Source organism: Brachionichthys hirsutus, unplaced genomic scaffold (assembly GCF_040956055.1).
Source record: "Brachionichthys hirsutus isolate HB-005 unplaced genomic scaffold, CSIRO-AGI_Bhir_v1 contig_801, whole genome shotgun sequence".
In the NCBI taxonomy this organism is placed as follows: domain Eukaryota; kingdom Metazoa; phylum Chordata; class Actinopteri; order Lophiiformes; family Brachionichthyidae; genus Brachionichthys; species Brachionichthys hirsutus.
In genome coordinates, this window is record NW_027180391.1 from 217,432 (window position 1) to 237,427 (window position 19,996).

A 19,996-nucleotide genomic window follows, 5' to 3' on the forward strand; every position below is an offset into this window, starting at 1 on the left:
CTTTGTCTTGGATAAGCAGCCACCCCATGCATCAAGGCTATCAGCCCGAGTGAGGGATGGACCACGGGAGGTGCCACCGTCATCATCATAGGAGACAACTTCTTCGACGGTCTTCAAGTCGTGTTTGGCACCATGCTTGTGTGGAGTGAGGTATGATCTCTGTTATCCATTTGACCGAAATCCAGTGTTTGAAATTCACCTAACTTTACGTTGAGAAATGTCTTCTGTTTGCGGTCAGTAGCGTGAGCTGAACAGACGCTCTCGTTTGTCGCTGTAGAGGCCTTATTGTTTCTTTTCTTTTCCTCTGTAATCCAGCTCATAACTCCACACGCCATCCGTGTCCAGACGCCACCTCGGCACATCCCTGGCGTTGTGGAAGTCACGCTGTCCTATAAGTCCAAGCAGTTCTGCAAAGGTGCCCCTGGGAGATTTGTCTATACTGGTGAGTCAAACCTTGTGTTCAATTCTCCCCTCTTTCCCTTCCTCTCCTCGCTATCTGGATGGAGCCCGCAGCCCAAGTCCAAGCACTAATAATGAACTAACCAGGGCTCTGCTTGCTGAATGGTAAAATGTGTGAGAACTGCACTGCTAGCAAAAAGATTATTTTTGCGGAGAGGCACCTACAAGCGCAACTTGATCCCCCCCCCCCCCCACCCCTCTGACCTGCCATCATGCAAGGGCACTGCCACGCTCTGTTCAACTCAAGCTGTCAGGATAAGTTATTCTCTCAGTTCTCGCCATCTGCCCCGTTGTGTGACAGACAATGCTTTCTGCTCATCTGTTGATTTTTCGTGCGCAGAAATGTGGTTTCATTATTCTATGAATCAGATTAGAAACATCACTATCCAGGTTAAGTGCCCGAGTGCGTCTGAAGTTATTCTCATTGTGTGGGGTGTGAGCGCGAGAGGGCGTGTGTCACCATAGTCGCGGATCTGATTATCGTGGCTAACAGAAGGAAGTGGTGGTCTTATCTGTCATCATTGCTGAGGAGACAGAGGTTGTGGGGGTCAAAGCCTGTCTGACCTGGAAGCCGCTGTCTGTTCTAACTCTGATGGGAAGACCAAACCACGGGCGCGTCAAAGCACCCCCCCCCCCCCCCCCCCCCGGCTGCACCCAAGCCCTCCAGCACCGCCCTGGCCTTGAGCACAGCAGAATTGCAAAGTGGGGATTGCCCCCTTACCCCCTCCACCTCCCACCCCCCCACCCAGACCTCTCCATCCTGGGACAGCTGTTTCTCATCAAGCCCACCCCCCCTCTCGCTCCCAAAACCACCACCCCCCCAGCCATCCGTCCCCTTCTCTTCCAACCGTGCAGTCTGGTCCAGCTCTCCTGCGTTTAACCTGCCTAGCAGGAGCGGAGCAGAGGCCAAACAAGGCAGCGCGATAATGAAACAGGAGTGTAGTGTGGCTGCGTGAGTGCATGTGTGTGTACACGTGTTACTGCACCGCCCGGAGAAGGTGTATACGTTGAGACAGTAATGGCTTCTATAGCACCCTAGTGAAAGTGCCAGGTCCCTTAAGAACAGACCCCATTAGTCACAGAGGCTAAGCGGATTGGGATGATTACCATCAGGTTTTACTGGGGAAACGTGTCCCCTTCTCTCTATCTTTGCTGACCCCCCCCCTCCATTCTTCTTCTCTGTCTTCCCTGGGTTCCTACTCACTTCCAGTTAGTATAAAGATACAATTACCCCTGGAGGGAACAGGGGGTACAATTGATTAGCGTGCTGAATTAAAAGAGAAAGTCACCAATAGACAGGTTCAGCTCCTCTGCTCCGCTATTCCCCGTGTGGCCTCGCCTGATTGTGCAAAGTGTCGAGGCTTGAGCGAGAGCGAATTTGCAAGAATGAACCGGTTGAAGAGAGCAGAATGCGTAGCACTGGAATGAGATATCACAGGCTCCATATGTACAGTAATTGCCAGGTGAAAGGATGTTAGCTACTTCTCTCCGACATTAAAAAGTGAATGGGCTGACACGGTGAGCGGAAGGGAGCGGGTCATGCATTTAAGAGCGGAACAGCTCATTTCAAAACCATAGATTTTCTTTTATGTGTTACAGCTCCTTGAAAATAAATGGCACTACGCAAGCAAGTGGGTTTGAAATGACCTGGAGTTAACAATAGCAAATGACATGGGCTGAAAAGAGCATGTAGCGAAGCGGCGGCCTAAATGTTCACAAAATGTTCCGGTTTCATGTTGGCGAGCAACGTCTCCGAGGTCTGCTTTTATCAAAGCACATGGCTCGAGAGCAACAGCTTGAAAAGGAGTTCCTTCCTGGACATTCTTTTTCCCCTTCATGTTGACTCTTCTTGCACTGCCACCCTAATTGTGGAGATTTAACTTGCTCAATTTAAGAAATTACCACAAATTACCAAAAGTCAACACAGAAGAGACTGCGGCCAATTGGAACAGCAGAGGGACACGTCGTCACTCGGGTTAAAACCCTGGAATGGCTCCAAAACTCACAATCCGTTCTCAGAGAGAAAGAGAGCACCCCGTAGTGTATGTCAAATAATACTGCTGCCATTGAATATTGCATGTTTAAACACAAATGAGAGCAGCAGATGTAGAATATAAAACTTAAGTGGGTTGTATTTTATAGACTGCTTCGAGGAGCATGCATTTGTACTTTAATTGGCACATTTTTAAAGGAATGACATGCTGGTTACGTTTGCCTTCTAGCAAAATGCTGTCCCTCAGAGCTGGCTAGCCTGTTCTCTGTCTAATCCATGTATTGGTTATCCATTGTCCAGCTGTCAGCAAGGTTGCAGAAAATCAAAAGGAGAAAGTCCTGGCTGTACCTTAGGTCAATGCTTTATTCCACTTTCCACTTATTAAGCGCTGCAAACAGAACATTCTGGCTTGATCAGAGCTTTCACAAATGAAAAGCCTCAATTTTCAGCCCCATTTGCACCATCTTAACCTTTTTACTGTATAGTTACAACGCTGTACGAAAGAGTGCATCATAAATAAAAAAGAACTTTGACTGCACAATTTATCCAATTTAAGCTCCTAATTGCATCGGAGCTTTTGGTTTTCTGTCTTAGCCAAGTTTCCATGAGCGCTCCCCTCCGGGGGCAGAGATGCAGGCCCTTGGTAATATGGTTCTGCAAGCAGTCCTAACACACTCAGCCACTATTTATCCTAATCAGTGACATCCACATAACCAGGATTGCTTAAAATGAACCCCTTCTGCGCCCCAGAAAACGCACATTTACCAGGACCCCATTTGTCATGGGTAAATTGAGGGTCAGTAAACTTCGCCTGTATCCTCCGGTGGGGATCCAGGACATGCATCATAACGTTAGGGGAGAATGATTGGCGAAGGCGAGCTGTCATACATTTGTCAGGGGGAAGGGAACATTATTTGCTAATTTCCCAAGCTGGGCATTGACAGGGTGCTTCGTCTTCAGCCCTTTGGTGACCGGCATGGCTTCTCAGCTATTAGTACAAGTCAAGTGTCCCCCCCACCCACCCCCCCCGCCCTCACTTTAAAGCAGCAGTAATAAGAGCCATTCGCTTGACCTCACAAGATCACAGCACACCGGGTGAAGGATTTTGGTTTGAGGAGATGCCCCACACAGTGAGCTGCTCTTGCCAGGACTTAGTCGAGGCCAGACAGCCTTGAGGGCTGATGGATCACAAAGTTTCTTCGTCAAGGTGACGCCATCGACTCCACTGCACCAAAATCTGACAAAATGGGTAGGAGGCAGTCATTCATCAACATAAGGACAAAGGGGTCATGTGTGTGCTTCACTCAATACTGGAGGAGATCAAGAAATGTCAGCTTGGTAAGGCATAGAAAAGGATGTCCATGGTGCAGAATGAGCTTTCCTTTTAGTCAAGCTTCTGCTACAATTTGATGCTTAATGAATGCTAAAAATTATACTACTACTGCTGCTACTGTATTTTCGGCTTTTCCCGTGATGGCTCACCACAGCAAATCAACCTTCTCCACTTCACCCTGTCCTTTGCATCGTTCTCCCAAACACCAGCCACTCTCATGTCCTCCCTCACTACGTCCACGTATCTTCTCCTGGGTCGACCTCTAGCCCTGTTCCCTGGCAGTTCCATCCTCAGCATCCTTCTACCGATATAGTCCCTGTCTCTCCTCAGGACATGTCCAAACCACCGAAGTCTGGTCTCTCTGACCTTGTCTCCAAAACGTCTAACCCTCAGTGCCCCTCTTATTGCCTGATTTCAAAATGCTATGCTCAATCAAAGCTAAAACGGATGCCAATCCCAACAAAACTAGCAGCGTTTTGTCTCAAATCAAAGAGCAAGCCAAAATTAAACTCACTTCCTGGTGAAGTCCATGAAGAGGAACACAATTTTGTCAAGTCTTGGCCCTTCCTTTAAAGAAGAAAAAAGAGAGATAAACAAACTCAGACGTCTTTATCAGAACGCATCAGATAGGGCCCTTTGCTGCCCGGCTCTTGGCTCGGCTGTGCTAACACTCCTCTCCACCCTGCAGTCACTTTGAAGTCCTCAGACTCAGAAGCTGATCAGATGGAGAGCTTCCTTTACATTTCCTGTCCTGCAGGGTTGGGTTGGGTACTCCAATGGTCGCTGGTCAGCGATGGGGTGTGGCCAACAGCAAAGATATGCTGTAATCAAAGCCATTCAATGTGGTATGTAAACATAGCAGCTCCTAGAAGGGGAAATGCCAAATCCTTCACATAAGAACACACAGCATTCCAGATCCGTGCAGAATTTGCAATCTATTTGCTACCCTGCACTATGAACTGCACGTGAAGGTGAAATAGGAATATTAGAAATGTCATTGCTCCAGTCAAGTGGTTTGTAACCAGTTAGCACAACAATTTTAGCATGTGTCAAAGCATGTTATCCCCTTAGCCATATCCCCATACCTGCCTGTCTCATTACGACACTGGTATTTAGCACCAGCTCCACAGGACTGGAGCAGACACCGGTTGCCAAGTTAGATGGGCCCAGTTTGAAGGCCTTGTGAGCCTGTGTGGAGCGCGACAAGGTTCCACGGAGGAAGGTCCAATTAGAGGGCTGACGTGACACATGCTCGCACTCCCCCACTGTCAGGCAACTTGTCAGGTAGGCTTTGAGAAGCGCACTGTGGCATTATTCCACAGCATGTTATCAGCAAGTGACCTGTGAAATCCAGCTCCAGGAAATTGATTGAAATAAGTACTTGCAGTTGAGCATGTATCCGCCCCCCCCCTTACATCTCTTTGAAATGTATTGTGAGTATCCTTCAAAAGAAAAATGAAAGTATGGGTGTGTGTTTTTTCTCGCAGTAAGGATGGTATTCATTGATTTAATTTTAATTGGACCCACTTTTTGTCCCACAGTATCGTTAGAGGTCTGTTTTGTAATGGCTCTCAAGATGGATTGGCCTCCCTGCGTCTCAGCATCAGTCCTCTGCCACAGGAAAGATAGACGGAGGAGGCAGTGAGGGGGCCCTTGATAGACGAGGATCTTTCCCTCCTCCTCCTTTCTCCTTTCTCTACCTCCTCTTCTTGCCCCATTTTCAGTGTGATCCACACCCAACGGGCTTTAAGAGAACACCCCCACCTACTCCTCCCTCCACTGGTGCATTTTGATTGAAATTCATCGGCAAGTTTATTGAGAAATGAATGAGGGAGGCAGCGCGGTATTGACTGTGAGAGGAAAACACAACTCATCTTGAATGAGGGGGAAAACGCGGCCGTAATTTAGCCGTCATCGATCTGTGCCCCGTCCACGTATTGATCTTCATTTTACAATATTAATTTGTGCTCGCAATCAGCTGTGAAGGGGACCCATTTGATTTCTGTTGGCCGGCAATGTGTGAACGTCCGCCGGCGTCCTCAGAGAAGTGGCACACATGCTTTAGATGTCATCTAAGAGGATTGAACAGGTGTCTTTGGCCATTTCCAATAATACGGCTGATATGGAGGGAGCTTGAAATTATGGGTGTGCAATCTGTAACATTTCTCCCTTTTAACAGTGTTAATTACATTTTATCTGTTGGAGGAGCAATATCTGCCGGAGACTGTAACTGTATGGGTCTCTTTTTTTTTCCATCTGTATTGGCTCAAAGTTCATGAAATTTCAATGAACATTGATCTGTCTCTATTGATTTATCTTAACTGCAGATCTTTGAAATTTTAATTTCCTGTTCATCTTGAGACTGCTGGAGATGGAATCACTCAGTGATAACTGGCTGCAGTGGATGGAGATGATATGGTCAGTGTTAAAACAGATGAGGTTTGCTTTGTGTGGATTTGCTGTGGCGATTGCAATTTGGCTTGATTTGATTTGTTGAGGGTGATCTCTACATCTTCATGCATGTTTTCTATTTTCTCGACACTGGAACATGACCTCTGAATACCTCACCTCCTCTGAATGCACGGGATTCAGTTTCAACTCCTTTACAGTAACACAAAATATATTCACTCTCCCCGTGTCTCCGGTAGACTCTGCTAAATATCACCCAGATGAGGTCATTATGCGTGCTTGATGCTGTTCTGAACGACATCCATTTAACAGACTGCAGGTGCCTAGAAGGCTTCGGTGAGACTGTTTGACAAGCCACAAATGCAATAACACTTGAATGAACTTCTGCCTGTGCTGTTTATCTGTCTACCCCTTTCCAACTCCCACTCCACCTCTAATTTGTGTTAAGGGGAAAGAAAAAAATAACTGCTCAATGGTGTAGGAGGAGTGGAGATAAGCTCGAAGCAGTTAAGTATAATTAGCGAAAGTAATAGCTGGCAAATGGCAACAAGGCTAGGTTTTTATCTCCTGGAAAGATAGAGTTATCGTAATAAGCTGTAATGGCTGGCAGGAATGCCAGTGCTCTGTGCAAGCCTCCATTCAGGCTCACAGACTTAACAAGGAACAATTTCCCCTAAATTTACTGCTCTACTCAAACATTTCCCTATGTTTTATACCACAATACTGTAAGTCAATACATGTGCTCCATCCACTTCCATATAGACTGAGGGCACACAGTGGTGTGTTGCCATGTAAGCACTTCTGGCTGCCAACGTCGGCCATGTTACACTGTTCCTGTAGAGCGGCTACTCGTGTCCCATTTCTAGAGAACATGGAGAAGGAGCAGCGGACCACACTTTGATGCCATGTACATGCCACCCACTCTACATTTTAAGCGGAGCGGCTAGCCGAGGGGCGGCTTAAGGAGTTCTCAGAGAAAATGTGCTTGCAGCGTGAAAGGACAGTCAGATTAGGCCGTCAGATCAAAACAAGATCGGGACGCACGCATTCCAGGCGGCGGAATTCCACTGAAGCCCCGCCACGAATGTCTGTGCGCATGTGTGATATTTAAAAATGAAAAGGATACGGTCACAGCTGCAGTCACGCATTCCATTTCTTCATATTCCAAAACGCTCTCATGTTTTATTGTATTATGTTTCTTAAATTGTAATAATTTATCAAGTTAATTTACGGAAACAAATCTATGACCAATTCCGTCTTATAAATCACATTAAATTAATGATAATTAATTGAACATAACATGCCTGTCTTGTCTAAATGTGAATAGAACATAAGAGAAAATGTTCCATTGGTCCATAATGTTCTTCCCATGTGCTCTTCATCTCCTGCAAAGTATTCAAATTCAAGCCCTGCCTTACCTCCCCGTGTCTCTTTTTCTCTAATTATCCATGAGGTCAGTAAGCAAAATGGGGAAGAAGCCATGAGATCAATACAAATTATCCCTGAGCAAACCAGTGCTGACAGTTTGAATTGCAGCATATGTTTACCCAAAATCAGGCAATTTATCTTAATATCAGCCGAGTAATGCAGCAGGGGTGAGAGGTCACACAATCTCTCCACCTCATAATTACCCGCCTCTAAAACAGGAAAGTGGTATTGATTGGCTGCGAGTCGGGAAGCGGGCGTGACTGGAACGTGCCAGCCTCCCCTCAGTCCCCCCCCCCCCCCACCACCACCTTCCACAGTCCCTCCTCCCCTCGGCTAGACTCCCCAGCCAGAGAAGGATTTATGGGATGTGTGTGGAGGGTTTCATGTTTCCTTGCAGTGACTGAGAATCTTTAAGGGGGGGGGGCATAGTCCCTCCAGATCCTTTCCCCCCCCTCCCCCCACATGTGTTGGAAGAATCAGGAGGACCAAACTAATTTTGGCATGCAGGGAGTCATGCAAGGGCATCATGGAGCCACTTGCATCCCAAGAAAAGGGTAAAGATTACAATGGAGTGTGACGCTGGAACATAATGATGCACCGCGGATTAGAAAAGCCATGGGGTGAAGAGGTGGAAGTAAAAGAGGTGGGGGGCGGGGGGGTCCTGTCAATGTGTGTGGTGTAAGAAAATGTAAGAAGCGTAATCCCAATGATTCTTGTAAAAGCACAGCCGATGAAAGAAAATCTTTGCTCGGGAGGAAAAATGTGCAGAGCAATGCAACGAACACACACGTAACACATTTCTTCTGCGGATTCAATAAAAGTGCTCAGTATATATCATCAGTGGCTCTTACAGGATTATTGACATTGTCTGTGTCTATCTGCACTCGTGTACATGCTACGACTACAAAACTGTCAACTCATCAACTGACAGCACCGTTTAGCGCTAATGCAAGTCTCCATCAGCTGTCAAAAGCATTTGCATGAAATCAATAGCAGATGGCGGTCTGTGTCACCAATTTCATTACGCTGGGGTTGTTACAAAGATCATCTCCGTGATAGATGAGACGGTGACTTGTCGACATGTGGAGATCATGCCCAGCGCTCGGAGTCCAACTGAAGCAGATTGAGCCATGTGTTAATCCGACACCGAGACGAGTTTACTTTTTTTTTTTGTTCCATGTGACATATTTAAATTCCTCACATGTAAGGATTTATGACTGTACATGTTCTAATAAAATGTTTTATTAAGGGTACGGGATACCCTTCCCTCCGAAATACACTCATCGTAATTCTTAGTAGGGCGTCATTATCATCGGAAAGGCACATCAAATAGTGCACCTCTCCCAACCTAGGTCTTGTCCTGTACTGTACGTCTTTCCGGCTGTGTTCCCAGCATGCCTGGCGGGTTGTGTAGGCCCCAGCTGAGGCAGAGGACAGGAGAGCGTGATGTATCACCCTGAGAGAGCCCACTGACAGCCTCTGATGATGGATGGCCTGATTATGGAGTGCTTTTTACACATACACAATTTACATCACACTGAGCAGCGGGGTCTGGCAGGGCTGCCGTGCACGTACACTCTCTCCGCTCGGGCACGTGCACTCACACACACACACAAACACACTATATGCTTATGCATATATGCACGTTGGTTGTGCACACCGTGTTCAGGGCTGCCAGAGTGCATAGATGTGAAAGGGGGGTGGAAATAACAAAAGAAAGGGGGCAAATTCCTCGCTACAGCCTTGTCATGTACGATCAATACGGCAGATCAATCCTTTATTAAGGAGAAGACGGCATTCCCCACGTTTCCGAAGCGGACCTTTGTCATTTCAGGATGCATAATGACACGTCAAATCAGATTTCCAGCAGTGTGTGTTATTGTGGCGTGGGGTTTTATTTGGGTAGCTCTGGTCAGCAGGGTTGAATACCACTGCGCTTACGAGCTAGATCCTCGCTATCGATTAGCGCCTGCGTTGTCCATGCCTGGCCGCATAATTGCACCATTTAATCACGTTCAAGTTTGTGCCAGTTTCTCTTTTCCTGGTTTTGGGAGAAGTGATATATTCTGCGTGTGCATGCATGTGCGAGTCGGCAGGTGAAGCACCGATGTTGGTTTTCCCGCTGCGAGTTCCTGACGTGCGCTTCGGCGGCCTCTGCTCGCGTGTGTCCGAGTGTGTGCGCTTGCTGTCGCGCTTGCTTTCGCACTTGCTGGTGTTCGGCATGTTCAGCAGGTTCAGCGAACTGTGCGGTGTTAACGCTGAAATTACATGCTGCGTAATGAGTGATGGGCCAAATTACAGACTGAACAATGAATAGAGGCAGGCAGCTCTTATTAGTCTCCATAGAAAGCCATTGATTTATGAAGCGCCTCGCTCGGCCGAGTTACTCTCCTGAAAATGATATCTACATTGAGAAGCGATGTTCTCTATTAAGTTGTTCCTTCCCCCTTCACGCCGCTCACTTCCTTTCCTCCCCTCCTCCTCCTCTCCTCTGCCCTCCCTCTCCTTGTCCCGCCTATGAGTGTACACATGATTGTTTAGAATCAGGCGGAGCTGTAAGGAAGCCTTCAATTACCCATTAGGACTGTCAGACATAAAACGCCCTGCTCTCACCAAAGTCTGGGTTATGATTCATTTACTTTGTGCCTCTGATTCATCGCCCAATATGCCTCATGCCCCAGATTACTATTTGAGGGTGGGAGAGATTAATGGCTCCTCGGGATCTGCCGCCGTATTTCACGGGACCCAGTGTTGCAGTACCCGTTGGTGCAGAAGGGTGAAATGACGGCAACTTACACTCGATCAATGCGCGGACAGCCTTTCACAGATTATTAAAGCTCTGTTAGATTAAAAGACCCCTGCTATGTAGTTTGCTGTAGTTAATATTCTGGAGCAGATAAAAAAAAAAAAAAGGGGGGGGAGGGGTGTCTTATGACTGATATAGGTCATCAGCGCTGTTAATGGAATAACATTTGGTGACACAAGTGTCAGCGAAGCCCCTGCGTGGGCTTTTTGACATTACTGTTATCCTGTAAATTTCTTTTCTCCTTCTCTTTCAGCCCTGAATGAGCCGACCATCGACTATGGCTTCCAGAGGCTGCAGAAGGTCATCCCCAGACACCCCGGCGACCCTGAGAGGTTACCAAAGGTCAGCATGACGCCACGAGACAGAGTTTGATGGATCGTAATGATTAAAAAAATAAATAATAATAATTGCGATCAACGCTGAGCGCTTGTACCCCAAACCGTGACTATTTTGCTTCACATCCGTGGCTCACCCACTCACCAATGTGGCAACGGCATCGGTCTTGTGTGCGGTGAGAGAGGCGTAAACTCTCTGTGTGGTAAAAGACCTCAATCAGACGTTTTCCTCTCCAGTAGTCTGTGGCGATGGTAATCTGGTCAGAAACGACGTCTGCGGCCTCATTACCCCACTCATGTTTTCCTTTCATTTTCTGCAGCTCGATTTGGTTTAATCTTTTGTTTACAGAACCCTGTGCCGTAAAGCCTCTCGTTTTACTGCAGCTAATAGACAAAGACCGCGTGTTATTGCGTTTTGGCTTTCTTATTGTTTTCTTTTGAACCCGGAGTGAAGGAGCTGAAAGTCAGTTTTCACACACACACATGCATTTGGCACATGAATGGGCTACCGTGCTGACAGAGAAGAAAGTTTCTTTTCTATTCCCCTCTTGTGATGAAACTCTTTGATGCTTTCAATTCCTTTTGATTAATATACTCTTTCCATTTCCTGTTGATGAAATCTGGGTGCCCCTCCCTTAATTAGTGCCCCTGCCCTCTAACAATTTTGGTGACTGAAGTTCCAGATATCTCAAGTGTAATAATATGACTGATTAGTACATTCACAACCCCTTGACATGTAGTAAAGCGGCGGCCACCTCGGCGTTTTAATAATACTGTAAAACCTTTAAAGAGCTTATCTATTAAATCCCAGCATGCAACACAGCAATATCATTAACGTCCAACGGACAATTTAATAAAGATCAGCCTGCGCGGGCGCTATAGATGTTTGAACAAGGCGATGTGGAGAAATGGAACATCACAGCAAGTCCCTGGTTCAGTATATGAAGTGTTTCAATTAGAGTCGGTCCCTCTGGAGACAGGAAGCAACACCCAGACATGAAATGTTGCTCTAATTTCAACTGTAAATGTGGACCAAAAGGTAAAGTCCAGTTACCTTTAATATCCACGTGGCTGTTTGTATCTCTGCAGGCTTCACTGGTCAATCTAGCCGCGCTTTTCTTTCTCTCTCCCAATTTTAGAAAGCCACAGTGTCACTTTGAAGCCCACATCTTTTGAACAAAAGAGACCAACAGTGTTATACAAAGCTTTATTACGGAGAAACCGTCTTTCCTTGAATACAATTAAATAAATAAAAAAAACATGCGAGACAGGTTGTGACACCGAACCCAAGATTAGTTTCCTGGCTTGCGCGTAATTCTAATATAGCAAGGTCTCCCAGCCTTTGCATGAAACAATCACAGAGTGAGATGAAACCCTGCACTTCCAATAAACAACATAAATATTTGATTTGCTCTCTAATGGACCCAAATATGGGGTTCAGGGGGCATGTAAATGATCCCGCCAAGTGATTCGTCATTGTTAAGCTTGCCATCTGAGGGTCAGCTTTTGGGGTCAAAAGCACATTCCCAATAAAAGAGCCCACGGCAGAGCGAGGCCCGGCCTGTACGGTTGGAATGAGAACAGAAACAGCATATAGAGAACAGCTATTACAGGGTGCAGGTGAGGCAGGGAGACTCTATAAAAAGAAGATAAAGCTGGAGGACGCACAGTGTGCATTAGCAGAAAGGCAAATCGACACCAAGCCCACTCACCGCCTCTATACCCCCCCCCCATGACTTCACCCTCCAGTTGATAATATTACTGTGCTATATTGATTTCCACCAGCCTTCTCCCTGGGACCAGTAAGACACGTGGTAATTGTAAGGAGACAGAAAGCCAATATGGGAGTGCTCATGGATAGTATGGGATGCACGCTAATATTGTTGCTACATAGAGAAAAAAAGGGGGGGAAGCTGCCTCTGATTGAAGTTTACCTCGTAATTCTAAGACAACATCGCAGATGACAGTCTGACCCTGTGGGAGGAGTGGAGATATAAAAATTCAATGCAAAGTCCAGGGTGAATATGAAAGTAATAAGTGTGAGCAGTCAAGTGATGAGAAAGGAGATTGGTTTGCGGGCATCGCGTTAAGTGAAGAGAGACTTTGGAATTCACCCTCCTTTTTAAGATCTTGTTATAAAACAATTTTCTATTCATAATATAAAAAAGACAATTTATAATACCATTTTGTGCCCTCTGGCAGTAATGGACAAATAGACTGGATATCACATTATATCACACTCAATTTCTCCCTTCTGTAACAAATTAGATTCATTATGAAATTAAAAGTGGAAACTCAATATTGTTTTATTATTAAGCTGATTGCTTTGGATTCTTTTCTTTCCTCCCAAAATGAGCATAAGCCCATTCTTTTCCAATTCTTTGTGTAATCCACAAGGAGGAAAATATTACAAATGTGTTCATGTCAAGCAATTACCCATGTATTTAAATGAATCTCTCTTCCTGTGCTCTTTGAAGTACCGTCATCTAATGGCCCTGCGCTTCTAAATGCATTCATTACCTCAGGCTAGAGCTAACAGAGTAATTGCCTTACAGTTTTATAATGGCATTAGCACTCCGAGCTACATAACCTAGGCCCTCTTTTATTAACTGTGATAATATAAATACAACATCCATGTTAATCTACTGCTTGAAGGATGGCACACAGACTGATTTAGACCACATCTCCTTATTGTTAGATTTTTTTTTTTTACAACAACACATCATTTGTTACGGCTCCCTCTCATTTTTTCCCCTCTGCCTTAACAGAAAACGGCTTCTTAATCTACGGCGATCTGTCATCTGAACAGGCCCATTTGAACAGTTGTTGAACACAGGATCTTTCTGCAAACTAAGGCAAACAATAGCATGCATCTGTCACGCATTTGTCACAGAACAACAAAAATCATTCGAGGCCTTTAATTGTTTCAATTTAACATGGCGTGTTCTGATATGTCTCCATGACAAGAAAGCCAATTATACTTATGCTGGAGTAGTATTGAGATTTACATGGAAATGCCCTCGGAACGCTATTCCGTGTTAATCGCATTCACAGCGTGAGCTGACGCGCATGAAAGCACCTTGTCAGAAGAAAACAAACTTCTTCCTTGATTGGGTGCAGCACTTCTCATCATCCTCAGATATGACTAGGTTGCCACTTAAGCATAGCCTTGCGAGTCAGCTTGGTTAGTTAAGACACCACGCAGTAAACGACAGATTAAGGATGAGAGGCAATATCGCTTTCTCTCCTCCTTTCTCCAAGCTGTCCTTATGTCACTGCTGCAAAGCACCATATGGACAAGGAGGGAGCGGACGCCTTACAGAGAATGAAACATTGCCTGTGATCGCGACAGTCTTAATTGCTTTAATTGTTGTTTAAAATTGCGAGCCATGTAGGAGATCTTGAAATATGATAGAATAGATTATTGGTAATTATTAACTGCAGACAAAAAGAAAGAAAGCCACTTTATCTCACTCAGCAAGAGAGAGAGAAATCTGCTGCGCCTGATGAGAACACATCAAGACAGCTGGTCCTCTCATTTAGTCTACCTGCCGCACGACAACCATAATTCTTTATTTGTATGCAAACTAGATGCATGCAACGTTGAGCATACACACCAATTTCAGAGGTAAATGTCCATTTTAAGAGCCAACCATCCGGTAACTTGGGCTGGATTAAGCGATATGTTTCTATAAGAGTGCATGGCATATGCTGGAAGTGGCTTCTACAGTGATTCATCTTGATAAATCAAGAACTGTGGTAGATATGCTCCTCAGGATGAAAGGGCCCCCCCGCACACACACACTCCGTACGCACGACATACATTGCGCTTTGGAAATGCAGGCCAAGTCTTGGAGGCCGCTGTTTGAAGGCGTGAAGGCTGTGTTTACATTCATTTACGGCAGCTGCCGTCTTAATCCCACACTGCCATTGCCAAGTGATGGAACACTTCAGACAAATTACCGAGGCCCGCAAAAGAAAACACAGCAAATGTGGGAAGAAAACAAGCGCCATCTGAGATGTTTCTGGTGACAGATTTGCATTGCTTTTAACCAGGGTTCTAACAGCACAGTCGACAAATCTCTGCTCTACAGCAGGTGACAACAAGCAAGCATTTACAAAAAAAAAAAAAGAAACACACACACACACACGCGCGCGCATCAGCCATGTCTGCAACTTGCCTTTGTCAGATTAAATGCACTCTAAAAGGAGAAGAGGGCTTTCATAGAGCATATTGCCTTCTGTATTATAGAAAACAAAGAGAGCAGTCTGGTTGCTTGAGAGGGATTTAATTGTAAGTGGCTGAATTCAAAGAGCAGATAAAGACACACAAACGGGCCAAACCCCACCTTGCTGAAAGCCTGAAACAGAATGGGGGGATGGGGGGAAAGGGACCCGTGGCCAACTCATTTTCAGTGTTAAGAACCAAAGCAACACAGCTAATCCGCATTGTCAAGCGGGGGCAAGCATGCAGACATGGATAAGACCACATCCTGAGCATCCGTGTCCCCGAGGCACAAGCACCCAGCTCTTCCTGGATGGGAAGTCATTTGTGAAGTCCTTCGCAAGAGCCAGTCAAAGAGGTTAATTGAAAAATTCCTTAATGTCATTACAACAGAACTAGATTAACCCAGAGCTAATTCACTTTATTGTTCTGAGGAGAGGCGACTCGGCACTGAACTCCAGAGCACACGTGAAGCCCAGAATCAGGGGTGAGGTGTTGTTTTTAAAGGACCATGCCAGTTTAATTAAGATAGGGAACATTATTCACTGCTCTGCATGGCTGGAAGGAGCACGGTGGTGGCGGCGTATGAATGCAGCAGTGGTTCCTCTTAAACCGAGTGCTTTATTTAGTGGTTGATTACATTTCTGAGGCTCTCCACAACCCTGATGTGATGTCGGTTTGGATTTTGTGTGTTACTGTGCCGCCGAGGTCTCATCCACAACCTCCGTGGGCCTTAACATTTCCTAACTCCCCGTTTTCTCTCATCAGGAGGTGTTGCTGAAGAGGGCAGCCGATCTCGTTGAAGCCCTGTACGGAATGCCCCACAACAATCAGGTTCGTATTCGAGCAAAGCTGCTGTTGCGGCGCGCCGGAAACCCGCCGTTAAATCAGAAACCATTGAACATTTACTGATAGGATCACCAAAGGGTATTTTCACCACTATATCTGGAACAACGCGGGGCCGCGTGCGTTCACCGTATAGCCGAGAACGATGCATCAAAGCAAAGCGCAGCTACAGGAACAACAACACCTCTGCCTTCTCTGCACTTCTCAGGAGATCATTCTGAAGAGGGCAGCCGACATCGCAGAGGCCCTGTACAGCGTTCCCCGCAACCACAACCAGATCCCCTCTCTCGCTAACACAGCCTCCCACGGCATGATGGGAGTCAACTCCTTCAGCAGCCAGCTCGCCGTCAATGTGTCTGAGTCACAAGGGAATGACCAAGGTACCGTACGTGATTTAGAATATGGCTCCAATAAGTCAGTGGTTTACAGAAGTGGGGTCCAGGGACCCCCCCCGCCCGCCTTGGGGTCCTTGAGGGGATTCCAGGCGATTTTGCACTAAAAAAAGTAATGAATAGTTTTAAGTTTTCACTTATTTTTCTACACATTTAAATGATTAAACATTTCAATTTATCCCCCATGGGCAGCTATAATGCAAGAAGTTCCAATTAAGAGCTAATTTTCTATTATTAAACTTGCACCGATGTGCCGATATAAAAATGTTTAATTGCGGTAATCAATCAACATTTTCCATTTAAATAGTGCACCAAAAAAAAAGAACAAATTTACCTGTGTTCGTTACTCAGTGGGCTACAGCCGGAACACCAGCAGCGTGTCCCCTCGGGGCTACATCTCCAGCAGCACCCCGCAGCAGTCGAGCTACAACGCCGTCAGCAACAGCATGAATGGCTACGGCAATGCCGGTATGAACCTGGGAGTGCCAAGCTCCCCTGGATTCCTCAACGGCTCCTCTGCCAACTCCCCATATGGAAGTGAGTAGCTTGCCACCGTCGCGCGGCGTAGTAGCACTAAGCTGCTGCTGATTCCATTCCAGCTCCCACGTTCGCTTTCACTTCACCATGAATCACTTCTGACAGGGTTATAACGTTATTGATGGTGATAATATATTACTGTTCATTCACGGAAGCTGTTTTAGCCCCAGCGCTTCAGAGAACACGCAGCAGAGTAGAAGGAACACTCGTTTTTATGTGCATTTCACCATGTGCCACCTATATTTGTTCAACCGGACAAGACGTTGATGGTAGGGGCCTGTGAGTACCCCCCCCCCCCACCCTGGCAGTAATACTATCCTCACCTTACCTTAACTGCCCTGTCCCTCTCCGCCACTACTCACAGCACGTTCTCACTCTCTCCTTTTCCTACCTCCCTTCTTCTGCCCCCTATCGTCTCCGCAGTTAAACAAAAGAGCGCCTTCGCCCCTGTGGTCCGACCCCAGGCATCCCCACCCCCCTCCTGCACCAGCGCCAACGGCAACGGACTGCAAGGTGAGCCCCCCTCACCCCCTCATCCCTTCCCCACGGACTACTGGTCAGATACCGCTGCTCAGGCCTCTGTCCGGTTTGGTGAGGGATTAATCATTACAAATATATGCATTTTGACAGGCCAATTTACACCTTTCAGTTCATACTCAAACACTCACACTCACGCACACACACGCACACACACACACATCCCATGAGCGCAGCGCAGGATTGCCGCGTCACGTCCGCGCAAACCTACACACAAACATGCGTCCTCGTTGCCCTTCTTTACTAATGACACCCCCCCCCCCCCCCCAGGATGTTGCAGGAATACAGGAATACACCTCCAAAGCATTGTCCTCGTAATCATGTTTATTGTGTTTAGTGCACGCGTCACGACCAACATGATTGCCTTGAAAACAAGCTTAGCCGTAGTGTGTGCCCCAAGATTAATAACATTGGGCTTAATGAAGTGGGAAATTAAAGTTCATCTTGCTACACGTTCATACTTATTAATACATGTTGTGCAGAAATTAATGAGCAATGCCTTGCCATCATCTGTGCTGGCAAACTTAAAAGCATTTCAACCATGACTCTACAAATATACTCAGAGCAGTATAATGATATATCATCACAGCACTTCACTAGTCGCCTAATTGTTAAAACGTGTGGAAATACTGAATATATATACTGGCAGGGTGAGGTACAGTTGCTAATGATATCCTAAGCAGATGGTCTTGATAAAATAAGGGAAGCTACATTTGATCTTGTCTAATCTCGCTACGATAATGACACAGAGGCGAGACTTAGCTAACGGGGGAAAGGCGGGACTAATGCACCGCACGACGATGGAGAGGCGGAAGATAAAGAGACGGGAAGAGGGAAAAGAGCAATACAGCAGGAATCTGAGGGGAGTCTGAGGAGTGTCTAGTGCTGCGGCATTGTGGGAAGTCACCGTGTTGTTGCTCCGCCGTCACCACGGCCGTGTCTCCCGGGAGTCTGGGCCACTGTTTGCCATTACTCCAACGCCAGGAGAAATATCACACATAGCAAGACTGGCATGCTGGGGGCTGAAATGTCAGAGCAGGAGGGAGGTTTTCAGACTCTCCTTGTTAGGAGGATGCGCAACAGCGGGCTGGTGGACACGGCAAACACGCACAGGCACATGCGCAAACAGGCTCGTGAAGGCACACACACTCGCGCAGCGTCAGATGGCTGGACAAACACGCACACGCACACACACATACACACACGCACACACACACACACAGATTTTCACAAATTTTCTAATTTATATCCATTCTTGTTTTAGCAGGCTTGACTAATCTTCTTCCTGTCTCTGTTTATTCCAGCCATGTCCGGCCTGGTTGTCCCTCCAATGTAAATGCACTTTCACCTCAGACACCAGTCTACACACTACCACTTCATAGGACACCCCATCAGCACACGGCAAAAATGCTGATGTAATGTATAGTCAACCGCTTGTTCTGTTTTAAACGTAAAGAAGAAGAAAAAAAGAAAAGAAAAGACTTTCTTTTAAATGACTTTCGCGAAAACCTGCAGAGAAAGGATTTCACGAGGAACAATATTTTTTCTGCAGGATTTTATATTTTTTTTGCCCCAATTTTACCACCCTGGAAGAGAACAGAGGATGATGAAGGGTTTATTTTGTATACCTTGTCAGGTTGCGCTTTGGCCTTGGATATATCCAATCAATCACACATTTAAAACTGGAAGGGACTCCGTGGACTCACCATATGGTTGTAAAGTAGAAACACTGATGTACAGTACATTTGCCAACTAACTTCAGAAGTTTTTTCTGTTTCAACTCTCTCTTAATAGATTCACAACAGTTGTGTGTCTTTACAATGTGACTTTTTGTATTTTTATGTGTGACAAAAATTACACAGGGGCCAAGACCGTTTGAATTTCAACTGGAAAATATATGAGATATATAATGTAGAAAATTGAGCATTAAAGTACAACTCATAGAAGTAAAATGGGCGGGGCTAGGTGGGAAAAGGTGTATTGAGTTTCATTCCTGCATTTTAAATTAAATTTTTGTAATTTATTGTAGCTAGAACTCATCCTCAAAAGTAAAAAAAAAAAAAAAAAGAGTCCTCTTTGATTCAACAAGCACAGACATGTACAAAACACTGCTCTGTTGATGAATATGATGTACTTCCATGTCTAGAGCTTCCTTTTAAGCAAGTGTGTTTTGCCATGTTTTTCAACTTTTTTGCTAGCACTGTATATTAATGCATTCCTAGGCTACTGTGAAGTCTGTTTCTTGTTGATGAGGAGCAGTCTCTCCTTCTAGCTCTAACTCCCCTTATGTGTTTTATATGTGGTTAAAAATTGTAGACTATTGTGATATTGCCAAACTTGTGCTAAATATTTATACATCTGTCTTTTTCATGTTCTTTTAGATCAGCAAAAACATCAAAAAAAATAATAATAAAAAAAATAAAAATTAAATCCCATTGAGAATGTAGAAGTATAGTATTTCATTGTCATATTTCTGTTCAAATACACACTTGCGCTCACTGAGGGAAATTTTGTAACATATCAACTATAAATAATGTATTTATCTCTGAAATTTTGTATATTGCTTTTCATTATGTATGTATTAATCGTCATGCCCTTAATATAGTGATGCAGCACAGATAAATCAGCCAAGAACTGTTGCCTTCATTTTTTGTTTTTTTTTTGTATTTGATGAAATGCAATGTGCATATATTTCA

The 19,996-nt window shown here is 45.5% G+C and overlaps 1 protein-coding gene across 1 annotated transcript in view; it reads left to right on the plus strand.

Moving 5' to 3' along the window:
* LOC137914506 (transcription factor COE3) overlaps positions 1–18,636 on the plus strand; it is a 64,132-nt gene extending 45,496 nt beyond the window's left edge. The window contains exons 9-16 of the mRNA XM_068758044.1: positions 20–150; positions 316–442; positions 10,682–10,770; positions 15,757–15,822; positions 16,043–16,214; positions 16,578–16,763; positions 17,187–17,276; positions 18,605–18,636. Coding sequence (XP_068614145.1) covers positions 20–150; positions 316–442; positions 10,682–10,770; positions 15,757–15,822; positions 16,043–16,214; positions 16,578–16,763; positions 17,187–17,276; positions 18,605–18,636 — 893 coding nt within the window. The remainder of the gene's footprint in view (positions 1–19; positions 151–315; positions 443–10,681; positions 10,771–15,756; positions 15,823–16,042; positions 16,215–16,577; positions 16,764–17,186; positions 17,277–18,604) is intronic.
* Positions 18,637–19,996: the final 1,360 nt, after the last annotated feature.